Source organism: Oncorhynchus mykiss, chromosome 17, assembly GCF_013265735.2.
Source record: "Oncorhynchus mykiss isolate Arlee chromosome 17, USDA_OmykA_1.1, whole genome shotgun sequence".
NCBI classification, from domain to species: Eukaryota; Metazoa; Chordata; class Actinopteri; order Salmoniformes; family Salmonidae; genus Oncorhynchus; species Oncorhynchus mykiss.
The window spans coordinates 65,571,651-65,588,642 of NC_048581.1; the positions used below are offsets into that span (position 1 = coordinate 65,571,651).

The 16,992-nt window shown below is 43.0% G+C and overlaps 2 protein-coding genes across 4 annotated transcripts in view; both read left to right on the forward strand.

Moving 5' to 3' along the window:
- The first annotated feature begins 716 nt into the window (after positions 1 to 716).
- Positions 717 to 7,294, forward strand: LOC110494410 (transmembrane protein 183A). The gene is made up of 8 exons (XM_021569418.2): positions 717 to 942; positions 2,587 to 2,676; positions 2,780 to 2,950; positions 3,222 to 3,381; positions 3,601 to 3,781; positions 5,097 to 5,177; positions 5,299 to 5,457; positions 6,083 to 7,294. Exons 1-8 carry the CDS (start codon positions 879 to 881, stop codon positions 6,263 to 6,265), a joined length of 1,089 nt encoding a protein of 362 aa, XP_021425093.1. The 5' UTR covers positions 717 to 878; the 3' UTR covers positions 6,266 to 7,294.
- Positions 7,295 to 8,605: 1,311 nt separating this feature from the next.
- The window catches only part of LOC110516128 (transcription factor EB-like), a 69,721-nt gene continuing 61,334 nt past the window's right edge, over positions 8,606 to 16,992 (forward strand). For all 3 annotated transcript variants that reach the window (XM_036950457.1, XM_036950455.1, XM_036950460.1), the window contains exon 1: positions 8,606 to 8,889. The gene's annotated coding sequence lies outside the window, so the exon portion shown is untranslated. The remainder of the gene's footprint in view (positions 8,890 to 16,992) is intronic.

Sequence of the window (16,992 nt, forward strand, 5' to 3'; positions counted from 1 at the left end):
TTACCTTGCCCCAGACCTGCTGTTTTTGACACCTCTCTCCCTCTCTCCATCAACCGCACCTTTTGTCTCGAACTCTGAATGCTCGGCTATGAAAAGCCAACTGACATTTACTCCTGAGGTGCTGACCTGTTGCACACTCTACAACCACTGTGATTATTATTTGACCCTGCTGGTCATTTATGAACGTTTTAACATCTTGAAGCAAGATCTATCCTTAATGGCCATGTACTCTTATAATCTCCACCCGGCACAGCCAGAAGAGGAATGGCCACCCCTCAGAGCCTGCTTCCTGTCTAGGTTTCTTCCTAGGTTCCTACATTTCTAGGGAGATTTTCCACCATGCTTCTACATCTGCATTGCTTGCTGTTTGTGGTTTTAGGCTGGGTTTCTGTATAAGCACTTCGTGACATCTGCTGATGTAAAAAGAGCTTTATAAATATATTTGATTGATTGATAGATGACCAAATCGTTATGTTTAGGAAGTCAGTGTGCTACAATGGTTTCATAGTAGCCTACCGTGTCTCTCTTCTGCTACTCTGTAATAAGAGTTTAGATGATGACGTAATCCTTTGGGAATTTAACTCCACCTCCATCCAGTGAGAGTGAACAGACTAATCTGACTGGCTCAATGACCACTCAGAAGACGTCTTGTCCAATCAGATTCGAAAATGATGAGCTAGCCATTGAATACGACGAAAGTCTCGCGTGATGTAACGTACGTAAACTCACTTACGTCAGTCCCATGATGGCTGAAGATCCTGGAGGAACATTTTTCAATTTCTCTCCCACTTTTTTATTTTTCTCTTTACCTCTGCTTGTCATAGAGACATGGCAGGATACACAGCCTCGATAAGCGGCCACAGACCCTTGTTACCGCCATGCCCAAGAAAGGGAACCGAAAACGGCTGAAATTTCGGGCCGGGGACGTCTGCTCGGAGTCAGGTACAGTAGTTAGCTTGCTAAAGCTAACTTGTTTACCCAGCCGGTAACAGGCCGCCGTACGTAATCTGTAACGTACAGTGGTGCGTAGAGTGGGTGGGTCCTCGAGAACGAAAGTTAAACCACCCGATTCTACTACCATCATTAATATTCAATACATTGCTAGTTCTTATTACGGATAATTTCAATGTTAGACATACAAATAGAACGTTCAGATACAAATATGTAGGCCTATTTCTGGTGGATGTCAGTCAGACATACCCACCAGTTGAGTATAAAATTAAACGCTAAATTGGGCGTAGCTACGTCCGACTTTGGTATCAGAATTTACACCTGTTGCACCAACCTAAAATAAAACTAGTCGTAGCTAAATCCGGTGTAAGCAATGCGCGTTCATGATCATTTATGTTTTATAGTGATGGTTACTCGGCAGCGCCTCTATGCGTGCACGTTTTCTTACCCACAACTGGATGGATCAATAAATAAATACTGTTGGAATGAATATCACTGATGAAAATATTGGAATAAAGTAGTCTAATGACATTGAAAGCATGTATCAAATTGTTCCTTACCGAAGCTCCTAGTCATCCAACCGTTTTAAATACTTTAAATCAATAGCTGTGTGTGGTGAACTATAATTTCAGCTCTTAATGATTGGGACAGCGTAACTGGTTTTGAGACAGGCGTGGGGACTCGTCTCAATACATCCATTTTGTTTTCACATACACTCCGTTTGGATATTTGGTTACAATTAGGCTGGGGTTAATGTTAGCCAAATTGAGGTGAGTATTCATGATGATTACCGTCTAACATCGTTATGAGAATATTTTGCTTGTATGTTCTGTAGCCTATAAATTCCATGGTGAAGGAAGTCGGCTAGGCCAATAAGTGGCCGTGGCAGCTCATCTATTAGTTCGATAATATCTGAGACACTTTTAGAAAAGCCTGCAGAGGTTGTGAAATATGAACACAAGACTCACATCCTTTTGAAAATATAGTTTGCTATTATTTTCTGTCCATATCATGAAATTGCACCCTACTCCTGCTCCCTACTAGGCGTTGAGTCTACTCCTGCTCCCTACTAGGCGTTGAGTCTACTCCTGCTCCCTACTAGGCTTTGAGTCTGCTCCCTACTAGGCGTTGAGTCTACTCCCAGACGTAGTTCATAGAAGGGCTTACAGGGTGCAACAGGTAGAATTTTTAGGTCCGGCATAGATCACATTTTACATCAGACATAGAGTTACAACCAACTGGTGCAAGCGGCCTCACTACTAAGGGGCACCTCAGTAGTGTAGCTAGACGTATTCTCCTCGTCTTCCTTCCTCTGCTGTGTCCTGAAAAAGGTGCAAGGCTTTGTTCCAGCCGGTTCGAGGGCATGAAATCTGTAATGCGTTGTGGGTAAAGTAGTTAATTATGATGTAAGGTGATTTGTTGATTAGTCAGTAGGCAGTCGCCTACAATGTTGAACATTCCCAAAGCCAAAAGTGTCTTACAATACTTTCACCTAACCAGTGTTATCAGGTCAGTGCAGACAAAGGAAAATAAATGAGGAGCAAGAAGTTGTAAAATATGACTATTGAGATGCACCCCATGCCACCCTTTGTTATTGTGAGTGATTGGTAAACTACATCTTCTCCCCTCTTGCAGTGACAGTTGCTGATTTCGCCAATGCCGACCCAGCCGTTGTGAAGTCGGGGAGGGTAAAAAAGGCCGTTGCCAATGCAATTGAAAAAGAAGGTAAGAGCGTCATTCAAAATGTTTCCATTTGTTCTACAGACATTGTGTTTAATGGATGAACCACATTATTGTGCTTACTAACTCCACACTGTTTGTCCTGCAGTGAAGATGTTGTGTGGGCTAGAGGGGTCGCAGGGTTCCGTACAGGAGGTGTTCTCGTCAGCAGCCACCCTCACCGGAGACACCCTGGAGAGTAGCGACGACCTCGACCCCGGGGAGGATGGAGAGAACGAGGCCAAACAGGCCCGCAAGAAGAAAAACAAGAGGAGGAAAGGTACACTTCACCTCTGTCTCTAGTCATGTGTTGAAAGAGTTGAGGACTGCGTTTCATTCCAGAGGGTTGCTCCCGTTCCCCTGTACCCGTTTATGCTCCTTCACAGATATTATAGCGTAACTGGGTCAGTAATTGCAATAGGCTGTGAACTAGGCCATCTTTTCTTTCACCTATCCAGTCGTCTCAGATCCGTAAAGGGAAGTGAACAAGGACAGATGGGTGTGAACAACTTTCCTGACTATAACAGCCCATTGACTGTCTGTTTTCCCAGAGTGCAGCGAGTGCAGTGATGGGGAGGACTACACAGTGGATATCTGGCTGGTGCTGGCTTCCTATATCCGTCCAGAGGATGTGTGTACGTTTGCTCTGATCTGCAGAAACGCCTGGACCGTCACCTGCACTGCTGCCTTCTGGACCAGACTATACAGGCGGTAGGTTTAGACCCTCTCATTCCCACAACCTATTTTCTAGGTGGGCTCCCAAGGCTCTTGATAAGACTTGAATCCTGGGAAGTCAGATTCACATTGCCCTTGAAAATTGGCACCTGAAGGAGTTGAAACCTTCTTATTTACATATGTTTCCCCACCTCTCTCTATGCTCTCACTTTCACCTCCCTTTCTCTTTCTCCCTCTTTCTTTCTCCCCCCATAGACACTACAGTCTGGATACTCACCTGCCGTTCCGTCTGCAGCCAGACTCCATAGCCAGGAAGCGTTGTCTACGGGCTCGCGTGATTCGCTCCCTCTTCCACCTGTATGAGCCATTCAGCTCACGTGTCTCCCTGAACCCCGCCCTCCCAGAGTCCACGCCCACCACACTACTCAACTCCAAGGTAAAGAACCAAGATGGCGCAAGCAGGGAAACAGGCTAGCGGTTTCCAAACAACTATTTGGTTTGTAGAGTTTGAAGTTCTCGCCTTCTTATTTTTATCCTGAGAGGGTCTGGGTACTTGATCTGTGCTGTAACTCACTAATCCTGCTCCATCAAATTCTGGCGTTAATGGCCACTTGTGCAATCAAATCAAATGTTATTGGTCACAGACACGTGTTTAGCAGATGTTTTGCGTGTGTAGCAAAATGCTTGTGTTTCTAGTTCCAACAGTGCAGTAATATCTAACAAATATTTCCCAACAATACACACATCTCAATAAAGGGCTGGATTTAAGAATATATAAATATTTGAACCAGCAATGCCAGTGGCATAGACTAAGATACAGTATATGAGATGAGTAATGCAAAATATGTAAACATTATTAAAGTGGCTAGTGATCCATTCCTTCAAGTGGCCAGTGATTTCTAGTCTATGCCTATAGGCAGCAGCCTCTAATGTGCTCGTGATTGCTGTTTAACATTCGTCTGGCCTTGAGATAGAATCTGTTTTTCAGGCTCTCGGTCCCAGCTTTGCACCTGCATTGACCTCGCATTCTGGATGATAGCAGTGGCTCAGGTGGTTGTTGTCCTTGATTATCTTTTTGGCCTTCCTGTGACATTGGGTGCTGTAGGTGTCCTGGAGTGCAGGTAGTTTGATGCGTTGGGAAGACTGCACCACCCTCTGGAGAGCCCTGCGGTTGCGGGTGGAGCAGTTGCTGTACCAGGAGGTGATGCAACCCGACAGGATGCTCTCGATTGTGCATCTGTAAACGTATGAGGGTTGTAGGTGCCAAGGCAAAAAAAATTCAGCCTCCTGAGGTTGAAAAGGCGCTGTTGCACCTTCACCACACTGTCTGTGTGGGTGGACCATTTCAGTTTGTCAGTGATGTGTACACAGAGGAACTTGAAGCTTTCCACTTTCTCCACTGCTGTCCCGTTGATCTGGGTAGGGGGCTGTTTCCTGAAGTCCCGATTCGCTCCTTGGTTTTGTTGAGGTTATTTTCCTGGCACCACTCTCCCAGGGCCCCTCACCTCCTCCCTGTAGGCTGTCTTGTCATTGTTGGTTATCAAGCCTACTACTGCTGTGTCTTCTGCTAACTTGATGATTGAGTTGGAGGCGTGCATGGCCGCACAGTCATGGGGGTACAGGAGGGGGCTGAGCACACCCTTGTGTTGTCCCAATGTTGAGGATCAGCGAAGTGGAGGTGTTGTTTCCTACCTTCACCACCTGGGGGCGGCCCGTGCTAAGTAAAGTTTTACCCATTTTCTCCTCTGCAGTGTCTGCTGTTCTGGGTCAATAAGGTTGTGGGCACTCGACCTGATCCTATGTGGGAGTTCAACTTCAAGTTTGTGAAGCCGGTATGTATTCATGCCGAACTGTCTGAAGGACACTAGTGAAGCATGTTTAGTTTGAATTTGAAGTCAAACATTTGAATTGTAATCAGGGGTATGGTAGTTTCTATATGTTTCTGTCCACTAGGCGGTGAGGTGTAAGGGTGGTAATGCCACCCGGGGTCTGCTGCTGCCCCGTCAGTATGAGGAGGTCCATGCCAACCCAGACTCAGACTGCTACCTGCTGCAGGTCACCACCCTCAACTTCATCTTTACCTCCGTCGTCATGGGGATGACCCTCGCCCTGGTCAGTACACCACTCTCCCTGGCTTTCACACTGAATTAACTCTGTTGTCTCCATCCATGAAGTTGCATTGTTAAAGGCCCAGTGCAGTCAAGTCATTTTTTTTTCCTGTGTTTTGTGTCATATTGTACAACAGCTGATGAAAGGAAGACTTTTAAAGGGGGAACAAATGTGGTCAGTGTCATTTCCTGATTGTTGTTGGTTGAAAATACAATTGACACCTAATCAGCAGGTTTGCATGGGTAGAGTTGAGGTTTGCCTGGTGACATCACCAGGCGCTGTAAGTTAATAAACCAACAGAGTTTCAGACCTCTGCCAATAGCAGCTAGTTGTCAGGTTACACATCCCTTCCTTTAGGCCCCTCACTCAAATTCTTGCTTGAGAAATCGTTTTTGCAAAAAAGTGATTTTTGTTTATTTTTGACGATTTCTTTGAAAAGCGACTACAGTTACATACTCAATTGTTACCTAGAAATGATTTGATATTGAGATAAAAGAACAGCTGCTTTGGGCCTTTTTAAAATCCCATTATGTGGTTGTAACTCGTAGAGTGGGCCTGTTTTTAGGATAGGCAAACCTGTGTCTCCGGTCTGTCTAACCCACTCTGTCTGTCTCTGTTCCCTTCCCAGTTCAACATCAACGTGAGCACGGACATGCGTCACCACCGAGTGCGCCTGCTATTCCAGGACTCTCCCCCCCAGCGGGGGAGGAGGGGGGAGCAGGGGGGGACACAGGTGGTGCTGGATCCTGTACACAGCGTGAGACTCATGGACTGGTGGCATCCGCAGTACCCTTCTTCCCCCTATATCTAAAACCCATGTCTCATCACGTGTAGAACCCTCTTACTATCCCACACACACATTACACCCGTTTACTCCTAAAACCCTGACTGTACCGTCTGCCCGTACACCTAGAACACCCAGTATCCCCCTACACCAAAAACCATCCACATTACCCTGTCTCCCTGTACAGCCAGAACCTTGCTTCAGCTCAACCTTCTACAGCCCCAGACACAACACCTACCTCCTCAGTACCCTAGCTCTCCAGAGACAAACCCTCAATACCTTCCAATCCCCTCACATTGCCTACCCTCAGACCACCCTACAAGTTTATGTTGAACAGATGCAGAGACAATGTCATTTCTTTAATATGTTCTCCTTTCTGTAACTGCTAAATCTTAGTTTAAGGCCATTTTTAAACGGGAGACTTTTGATTTTACATTTGTTTGGCTGTAATTCTAGTTTGGCTTTCATGATTTTTCTGCTTGTGTAATTGTATTTAATTTGATACCTGTAATCTTTGGAACTTTGTAAACCCCTACACCTCCTCAGGAAGGAAGGGGGTCTGAAGGCTGTAATGGGAGCACCATTTTATATCCTGCTTATGTCTGTGCTAGAATGTTCCTGATTTGGGTTTATGAACACAAGGCCAGTCTTGTATGTAAAAAATGATCAGTAGAAGCCAGTCTTGGCTAATTTCTAACGAGGTGGTATTTGAAGAATCAACATGTAATACCCACAGGAGACCGGATGGCAGCTCTTTTCTACTGTTCACTCGTCGTCCAATCAAAATGCAGTCCAGAACATTTAGTGTTTGATTTTAGTGTGAATATAGAAGTTTGTTATCGTGTGTAGTGGAAAGCAAAGCTTTTTGTTGATGATCAGACCTGAAATTGCTTCATTGTAAATTAATGTATAGCTGGTTGACCTTGTGAGGGATGTATGTATGTTTGGCTGTGAGAGCCAACCATCATTTCAGTCCCCATGTAAAGCCTGTGGATGCTGTCTATGTGATTGTTTGGTCAACCTCCTGTACTGAAATACAACTGGAAAGAACCCCCATCCATTTTGTAAGATTTTGTTTTTACAGATTTAATTAGACAATAGATGTCAACTTAACATTTCCACCGACATAGATCCACCAAACTAGACGTGGCATTGGCAGACTGAATAGAACCCCCCTACATGCTGTGCTGTATTTGTCAGGAGAAATTAGGTTTCCTACTATCATATGTTTTGCATATGGTGATACCTACTTCAAATGTGAATGTGGATATACAGCATGAGGGGTAAACAAATGAGGAAATGAATACAGTACTAGTCCTATGTGTTTCCTTGACAATAGTGCCCTCTTCTGGTCAACTAAGAACATGGAAAGTGTCAACTTTTTGAAGCACAATGAGAAGGTTGCTTGTACATTGATTTGGGTAAAACAATTTAAACCATAGCAGTAGAAAGAAACTCCAGAGGATCACACAGGTGACAGGTAGCCTAGTGGTTAGAGCGTTGGGCCAGTATCTGAAAGGTTGCTGGATTGAATCCCCGAGCTGGCAAGGTAAATATCTGTCCTGCCCCTGAACAAGACAGTTAACCCACTGTTCCATGGTAGGCCGTCATTGTAAATTAGAATTTGTTCTTAGACTTGCCTAGTAAAATAAAGGTAACAAAAATGTTGCAATATTGATATTACAGAAAATGATACCTGATCAAAATCAATTAATGCGGGATCCACAAAGGCGGTTGGGCGAGACCCCCTCTGGCAGGGTTCCTCAACTGGTGGTCCATTCTTATTTGGACCCCAAAGTTTTCTGAGGGGGATTATTATTTTATTTTTTACAGACTTAAAAACACTAGAAAATCAGCTTCAATGGATTTTAATTTGGCTGTGGCTTTCTCTCTCTCTCTCTCTCTCTCTCTCCTATCTATCTATCTATATAGTAGGAAGACATTGGGGGGGGGGGGGGGGGGGGGTTCTACATGATAAACTGGCCAGTGAGTAAGTGATCAAATACAATTGTAAACGAGGTTTGAAATTATGTTTTAGTTAAATAATATATCTCTTTGGGCATATTGTGGTCAAGTTGCAGTCTAGAAATGATTTGTAAATATGTTCAGGACCCCTGACCATCACTCTAGAAAAAAATCATCCTGCATTAGTGAGAGGGAAAGCAAGGAAGGTGTGCACTATTGTAGGCCTATGCTCCATTTGAAATATTGTCAGGCAGTCAGGAATGAGTGCCAATCCTGGGGCAACCATGTGCTGTGTGCACTGACAGTCAACGGGCATTACGTCACTCTCCCGAAATACCCGTCCAACAGAACTACATCCCCCAGAATTCCCATTACGCTCTGCCATTGGTGGCCGGAGTTGTCACAAGTGCATACAGGTGACCAGGGACGCTCCGAACTCCGCTGACAACATCACAGCCAGCGGGACGAAAACAATCAGCAGCTGGAGAGCCACGGGAGAGTAGCAGCCATTCTACTGAAATTATAACAACACACAAAGACGCTTCTTTAATTTATATATTTTTTTTGCGTAGTGTGTGTGTGAGGGTCCCAGCCGTTCCGCGGACAGTATCGGAGCGCACTGGTGGAAGAGCCACCTAGTTTCCAGAATCTGACTCTAACTTCGTATCGTCTGACCTTCATAGCGGGTAAGTGATATTCCCCCGCTGAACTTCTGCTGCGCACTCGCACCGCAAATCCACCACAAATGGGTCAACTCTGGAAAAGTCACTGGGTTGCATGTGTTGTGCGCCATAGTTCAACAGAACTTTGGAAATTTCATGGTCATCTTGAAAGAATGAAAGTTATTTAGCTCGAGCGTTCACTGACACTGCTAGATAACAAGGCATGTATTTCTTTATTAAAAAAAAGGGCTTATAGTTTTAGTGCATTGAAAACACATTTTATATAACATTGTTTGCCTAATAAACAGTATCCTAGGCAACTACATGTATTTGTTGATTTAAGTTGGTAGTCTAGTCAGCTTTTTATTGTGAAGTTATTGGTATTTTTCTTTAAACATTGACAGCTACCAACATGGTATGATCAATGTTTATGCTATGTTTAGTGCATTTTAGTGCACTTTCTCCTGAACTGTCAAATTCAATATCCTACCCAGATGCCTTTGCCATTTATGACCAACCGCTTGTTTCCGTTCAACGCAGCGCAGAGAGGGACTGGCCACATTGTTGAAGACACTATCCAGAGCTATGCTGCTGCTATGTCCAAACCGTGTTTGTGATACTCAATACATGTAAGGAGAACTGCTGGAAAGCTGCGCGCGGGGGACCAAACAGAGCCGAGCAATGGCCTCTCCTTCGCGCTCTACCGCTTAGTTACATACAGGGTGTGTTTGTTGTATGTGTGTGTGCATGTAGGCCATCATGTAGTAGGTTATGTTTGTGTTTATATATACCAGGAGGGTCATTTTTTACCTCGGTTCTGTTGCGCAATGTGAATACTTCTCACTAAACTGTATGATGATTGCTTTAAGTCGAACAAGCGACGTCACGGCCAAAGCCCTGTGATATCGAGTGATGTCACATTATGGGTGGTGGTCTTACAATACTTGACTGCTGCACCCAATGTCATCTGTTAGGTTTTACCCGATTAATATTTAGGCAAGATATTCAGTGCCTTACCAGTTCTCTCTCTCTCTCCCTCCTTATCCCCTCTTTTTTTCTACTCCTTATTTTCCCTCAATGGGAAGAGAGAGTGCTCCAACGCTTAACTCGCTGTAGTCCATACTAAGCCTAATACATGTATTACCATGAATATGACTAATACCTCATTGTAATAACACACAATGAGACCCAGGGGAATGTTGCCTGACCCTTCACTGGTCCATTTGATCATGCAGGCCATTTAGGACAATCCTGTTGAAAGGTCATTTGGTCAGGCCTAGTCAACTGGCCTAGTGTCCATCTCACTATTATCTGACGATACACCACTGTTATGTTTTAGAGGAAATCTCCCATTCTCACCCTGACTCAACAACTTTCACTATTAGGCCATTTCTCAGAAATGTCTTTATCAGTGTGACCTCAAAGCAACCTACTGACAAGGATTCATGTTCATATGGTCAATATCAGCAGGAGACAAGTCAAGTTTCAAGCAGAAACTGTGGAAAAAATGATATCTGAGCTGTTTCTGGAGGTAGTGGGAGACAGTTAAACTGGTATAACTCATAATTAGTTACTAACATTCTGTAATTCTATATCACATATGTATTTCCACAGACTACACCCAGACTGTAAATTAGTGTGATATGGTGAACATGCAGTAGACTATACCCAGACTCTGTAAATTAGTGTGATATGGTGAACATGCAGTAGACTACACCCAGACTCTGTAAATTAGTGTGATATGGTGAACATGCAGTAGACTACACCCAGACTCTGTAAATTAGTGTGATATGGTGAACATGCAGTAGACTACACCCAGACTCTGTAAATTAGTGTGATATGGTGAACATGCAGTAGACTATACCCAGACTCTGTAAATTAGTGTGCTATGGTGAACATGCAGTAGACTACACCCAGACTATGTAAATTAGTGTGATATGGTGAACATGCAGTAGACTACACCCAGACTCTGTAAATTAGTGTGATATGGTGAACATGCAGTAGACTACACCCAGACTCTGTAAATTAGTGTGATATGGTGAACATGCAGTAGACTATACCCAGACTATGTAAATTAGTGTGATATGGTGAACATGCAGTAGACTACACCCAGACTGTAAATTAGTGTGATATGGTGAACATGCAGTAGACTACACCCAGACTGTAAATTAGTGTGATATGGTGAACATGCAGTAGACTATACCCAGACTATGTAAATTAGTGTGATATGGTGAACATGCAGTAGACTACACCCAGACTCTGTAAATTAGTGTGATATGGTGAACATGCAGTAGACTACACCCAGACTATGTAAATTAGTGTGATATGGTGAACATGCAGTAGACTACACCCAGACTCTGTAAATTAGTGTGATATGGTGAACATGCAGTAGACTATACCCAGACTATGTCAATTAGTGTGATATGGTGAACATGCAGTAGACTACACCCAGACTGTAAATTAGTGTGATATGGTGAACATGCAGTAGACTACACCCAGACTCTGTAAATTAGGAAATCACTATTTGAGGAATGCGGATAGATGGACCTTTGTTTGGACGTGGAGGGATGCCTCTTATAAGCCCTGTCTGTCTGCAACACTCCCAGCATCCCCTCTGTTCTTCCATACAGGATGACTAACCTAACTTGTGTCCCATGATGAGCCGGGTTCGACGCCCGATGAGATGTAAATATACTATAAGTTCAACACAATGTGCAGGTGAATGAGGCTGAGGTGAGATCAGATAGATACTGAAGACAGTCTCTCCTCTCTGTGACCAATGCTCAAGATAAACAACAAGTCACAGATCATTGACAGGTACCTACAGTAGTGGCAGAGCACGCTCCACTCTCTGCTGCGTTAGTTCACACACACACACACACACACACACACACACACACACACACACACACGAGTGCTAACAGGTTCAGCTGGGGGTCAGAGGACATATGGGAGGTAGAGGAACGACAGGCCTGGGGCGGCCATGTTTGTTTTGATGCGTCTGACTGACTCCAGATCAGATACACACTGACAGGACAGACAGGCTTGGAGAGAAGGTTACTCTGACACACACACACAGACTGGTGAATCCAAGTGTGTATCAGTTGCTGTTGGTACAACCATGCACTGTATAGGCCTACAGTAGACTCAGACTGAGTCGTTTCTTTCCATTGTGTTTGTTTAATATTGGCCATGTCAAGGTTCATTCTAAATGTCCATTCTCTTGGCGAGACACAAACCCCACTTCTGTCTGTGTGTGTGTGTGTGTGCTGTAGGTCATGAATTAAGAAAATGTATATTGCCAATGACAAATATGAGAGGGGACAGTATTGCTAGCTTCTTTTTCTTTGTAGTATTTGAATGAAGATATTGAATGACTGTCTGGTATCTGAGGTTGGACATCTTAATATGATTTAGTTATGAAACCATTGAACTAAATCCAGGTACACAGCCATTGACCTGCTCGCACAGAGACGTGTGTGTGTGTGTGTGTGTTGGGGCCAGTTGGGCCTTTTTCTGTTAATGTGCAACCTGATCTGGACTGTCTCTCTCTCCTCTCTCTCTCTCAAAGACAGCTGATTGAGCTGGGGGGGGGGGTGAAAGGTCAGAGGCTGTTGAAATCAAACTGATCAGCTTGGCTTTCAAAACAAAATCCAGCTGCAGAACACAAACTACTCATGGAACATTTCAGTCAGCAGAACTTCACTGCAGGTTATATTGGGGACATGGTTTGATAACCTTCTAGTTTACCTTATGCCTGGTTAGATTTCTCAGCAATACAACATATTTCTAGTGATCGGCTATCAGGAGCACATATTTACTGTTTACAGCTTCTATTTCCTCAGAAAGGTGTGTGTCACCTGTGAGACAGAACCTGATGGGCTTGTTCCAGGGCTCATCTTATGTCTGTATCCTGTTTGCTGTTTGTTTGAGCTGTATTTTCTGGCTTATTGGACTAGTGTCCACATGGAAGCAGTGGTGACAGGGTTAATTTACTAAAACACAGGCACCCAGAGATGGGGTTAGTGGTGCCTGTGATCGTATGAGAAAGAGCAGCAGGTGTGTGTGTGTGTGTGTGTGTGTGTGTAAACACAGCTCCATCTCTTTCCCCATTCCATGTGGAACCGAGGACCCAGAGCCCTAAAGAGCAGGAGCAAATGGTCTCCCATTAAGGCCGGCCCTGGTTCCTAGAAATCTGCTTATTTTAACACTTCCGTGCGGTGCTCTGAGCTATCTGTTTACTTTTACTAGAATGCATTCGTGGCTGAGGCTTCAGTAGCACACACAAGGTCTGCCATATTGAGTGATATCACTTACATTAGGCAGGTTTCAATTGACCCAGGTTTATGTGACAAAATCCTTGCAAAATGTGTAATGGAAACGGCATTAATAGGATACATTTGAAAATAAATCTAATTTTTAAAAATCTGTTCGACAGGGGTGTATTTTTCTTTAGTCAAACTTTATTGCGACCAAATGATGATGGAAACAGTGTTTTTGAATAAATTATGATTTAGAGAATCATTTTGAAGGTATGCCGGGTAAGTCATCACGTATCTATAAAGCTCCACTTAATATTTAATTATAAATACTTAGACTTTGTTCTTGCTAACTACATTTTTTCTGCAATCAAAAAAGGCCCAACTGGCACAAATCATTCTCATGTGCCAACATATCATCACGATCCATGCCATGGTAAAACCTGCATTCCCGTAGAGTTTAAATGATTGGATGGGGAAACTTGCATCCAGCCAACTAGAAGAGCAAGACAAAGCAATTCAGGCTTTCTTGAAGGTCAGGACAACGATTGGCACATGAGAATGATTTGAATATGGCAAATATTAGTCTGTTTTTGCTTTCTCTCCATGCTGTCCTTTACTGGCTACCTGAGACATGAAACAGATAGGTGGGAGGGCATTATTAACGTATAAACGCCTAAATTGATCATGTAAACACTTCAACCACTTAATCTTCTTCGACACTCTAGGTTTTTATGTATGAATGTATTTATTTTGGTCTACCGTCATTACGTTGAGTTGTTTTTATCATCACAAGATGCACCATAGCAGGTAATTGTCACATCTATTTTCTATGCAAACGTTCTAAATGTTGACAAAAAAATCACTGGACAAGTTAATGGAAACATTGTTACTATGTAATAACTATTACATCCTAGCTACTATGTAATAACTACTACATCCTAGCTACTATGTAATAACTACTACATCCTAGCTACTATGTAATAACTACTACATCCTAGCTACTATGTAATAACTACTACATCCTAGCTACTATGTAATAACTATTCCATCCTAGCTACTATGTAATAACTATTACATCCTAGCTACTATGTAATAACTACTACATCCTAGCTACTATGTAATAACTACTACATCCTAGCTACTATGTAATAACTACTACATCCTAGCTACTATGTAATAACTACTACATCCTAGCTACTATGTAATAACTATTCCATCCTAGCTACTATGTAATAACTATTACATCCTAGCTACTATGTAATAACTACTACATCCTAGCTACTATGTAATAACTACTACATCCTAGCTACTATGTAATAACTACTACATCCTAGCTACTATGTAATAACTACTACATCCTAGCTACTATGTAATAACTACTACATCCTAGCTACTATGTAATAACTACTACATCCTAGCTACTATGTAATAACTATTACATCCTAGCTACTATGTAATAACTATTACATCCTAGCTACTATGTAATAACTATTACATCCTAGCTACTATGTAATAACTATTACATCCTAGCTACTATGTAATAACTATTACATCCTAGCTACTATGTAATAACTACTACATCCTAGCTACTATGTAATAACTACTACATCCTAGCTACTGTGTAATAACTATTACATCCTAGCTACTATGTAATAACTACTACATCCTAGCTACTATGTAATAACTACTACATCCTAGCTACTATGTAATAACTACTACATCCTAGCTACTATGGGAAATAATGATGTTGACCTTCAATGATTTGCAACCGAAGTAACATACAATGCATTCAGAAAGTATTCAGACCCCTTAACTTTTTCCACATTTTGTTACGTTACAGCCTTATTCCAAAATGGATGAAATAGTTTCCCCCCTCATCAATCTACACACAATACCCCATAATGACAAGCAAAAACAGTGTTTTAGAGGTCTGAGGTCCTGACCGCTCTGGAGCAGGTTTTCATCAAGGATCTCTCTGTACTTTGCTCTGTTAATCTTTCCCTCGATCCTGACTAGTCTCCCAGTCCCTGCCGCTGAAAACATCCCCACAGAATGATGCTGCCACCACCATGCCTCAACATAGGGATGCTGCCACCACCATGCTCCACCATAGGGATGCTGCTACCACCATGCTTCACCATAGGGATGGTGACATGTTTCCTCCAGTTGTGACGATTGGCATTCAGGCCAAAGAGTTCAATCTTCATTTCATCAGACCAGAGAATCTTGTTACTCATGGCCTGAGAGTCTTTAGGTGCCTTTTGGCAAACTCCAAGCGGGCTGTCATGTGCCTTTTACTGAGGAGTGGCTTCCGTCTGGCCACTCTACCAAAAAGGCCTGACAGGTGGAGTGCTGCAGAATTGGTTGTCCTTCTGGATGGTTCTCATCTCCACAAAGGAACTTTGGAGCTCTGTCAGAGTGATCATCGGGTCACCTCTCTGACCAAGGCCCTTCTCCCCTGATTACTCAGTTTAGCCGGACGGCCAGCTCTAGGAAGAGTCTTGGAGGTTCCAAACTTATTCTACTTAAGAATGATGGAGGCCACTGTGTTCTTGGGGACCTTCAATGCTGCAGAAATGTTTTGGTACCCTTCCCCAGATCTGTGCTTCTACACAATCCTGTCTCGGAGCCCTATGGACAATTCCTTCGACCTCATGGCTTGGTTTTTGCTCTGACGTGCACTGTAAACTGTGGGACTTTATATAGACAGGTGTGTGCCTATCCAAGTCATGTCCAATCAATTGCATTTACCACAGGTGAACTCCAAGTTGTAGAAACATCTCAAATAAGATATTTCTGTTTTTTATTTTTAATACATTTGCAAACATTTCTAAAAACTTGTTTTTGCTTTGTCATTATGGGGTATTGTGTGTAGATTGATCATTTGTTTTATTTAATACATTTTAGAATAAGGCTGTAACGTAGCAAAATGTGGAAAAAGTCAAGGGGTCTGAATTCGTTCCAAATGCACTGTAGGGTGACAAATCTAACAATTGTGGGGAAAATGATTTCCACTTGGTCCCTAACATGCACTGGCATATTCTGCCAATCACTACTGTGTTCTCCCCTTCCAAAAAAACCAAAACACCAGGGACAGACAGACACCTGACCAGGGTGATGTGTTGAGATTGGGTGGGTGGGTGGGGGGTGGGGGGTTTTGAAGCATGTGCTGGATGTGTGACACTACTTCCTCTTCTTAGCCCCGCCCTCAGGGTCCCCACTTCCTCTTTCTGGGTCTGATATTTTGTGGTCTGTGTATCACCTCTTTGCTTGGTAGTAGTCATTTCTGAGCCTGCTGGAGTTTTTCCTGACCACATGACCTTAAAACATTTTGGGCCCACATTATAGGCTACAACGAGTTCTTCCTGGCCTGCTCATCTGGTCACTAGAAACTCCTGACCCTGTAAACTTTTCATAGCTTTGCTACCAAACGTTTCCATATAATATAGCCTACACCATCACAATGAAGACATTATTTATTTTAGACAGATCCAAGGAAACATGATATGAAGAAAATGTAGTCTATTTCAGAAGAACAGAATAGCATCTTCTGAGTTGTCCTTATGCTAGGTCCTGATCTGGCTATGCCAAATGGCTGTGGGCTACACTAGTTCATTTAGCAGACGAGATTTGCTTAGAATTCCAAGGCGTTATTTCGTAGTTTGAAGAATACAATTGAACATAGCTGAATAAAATAGAAAGTATATTTTCTCCAAACGATTTGAGGGAGTGAACACATGCGGCTATTCTGTGTTGAGTGGTTAACAAAGACACAGGTCCTCCTGTATGCTTCATTTAGAGATATTTATGTAACTTTAGTTGTGAAACATGTTGGGCTGTATGTTTAGATGCTTAATACATTCTA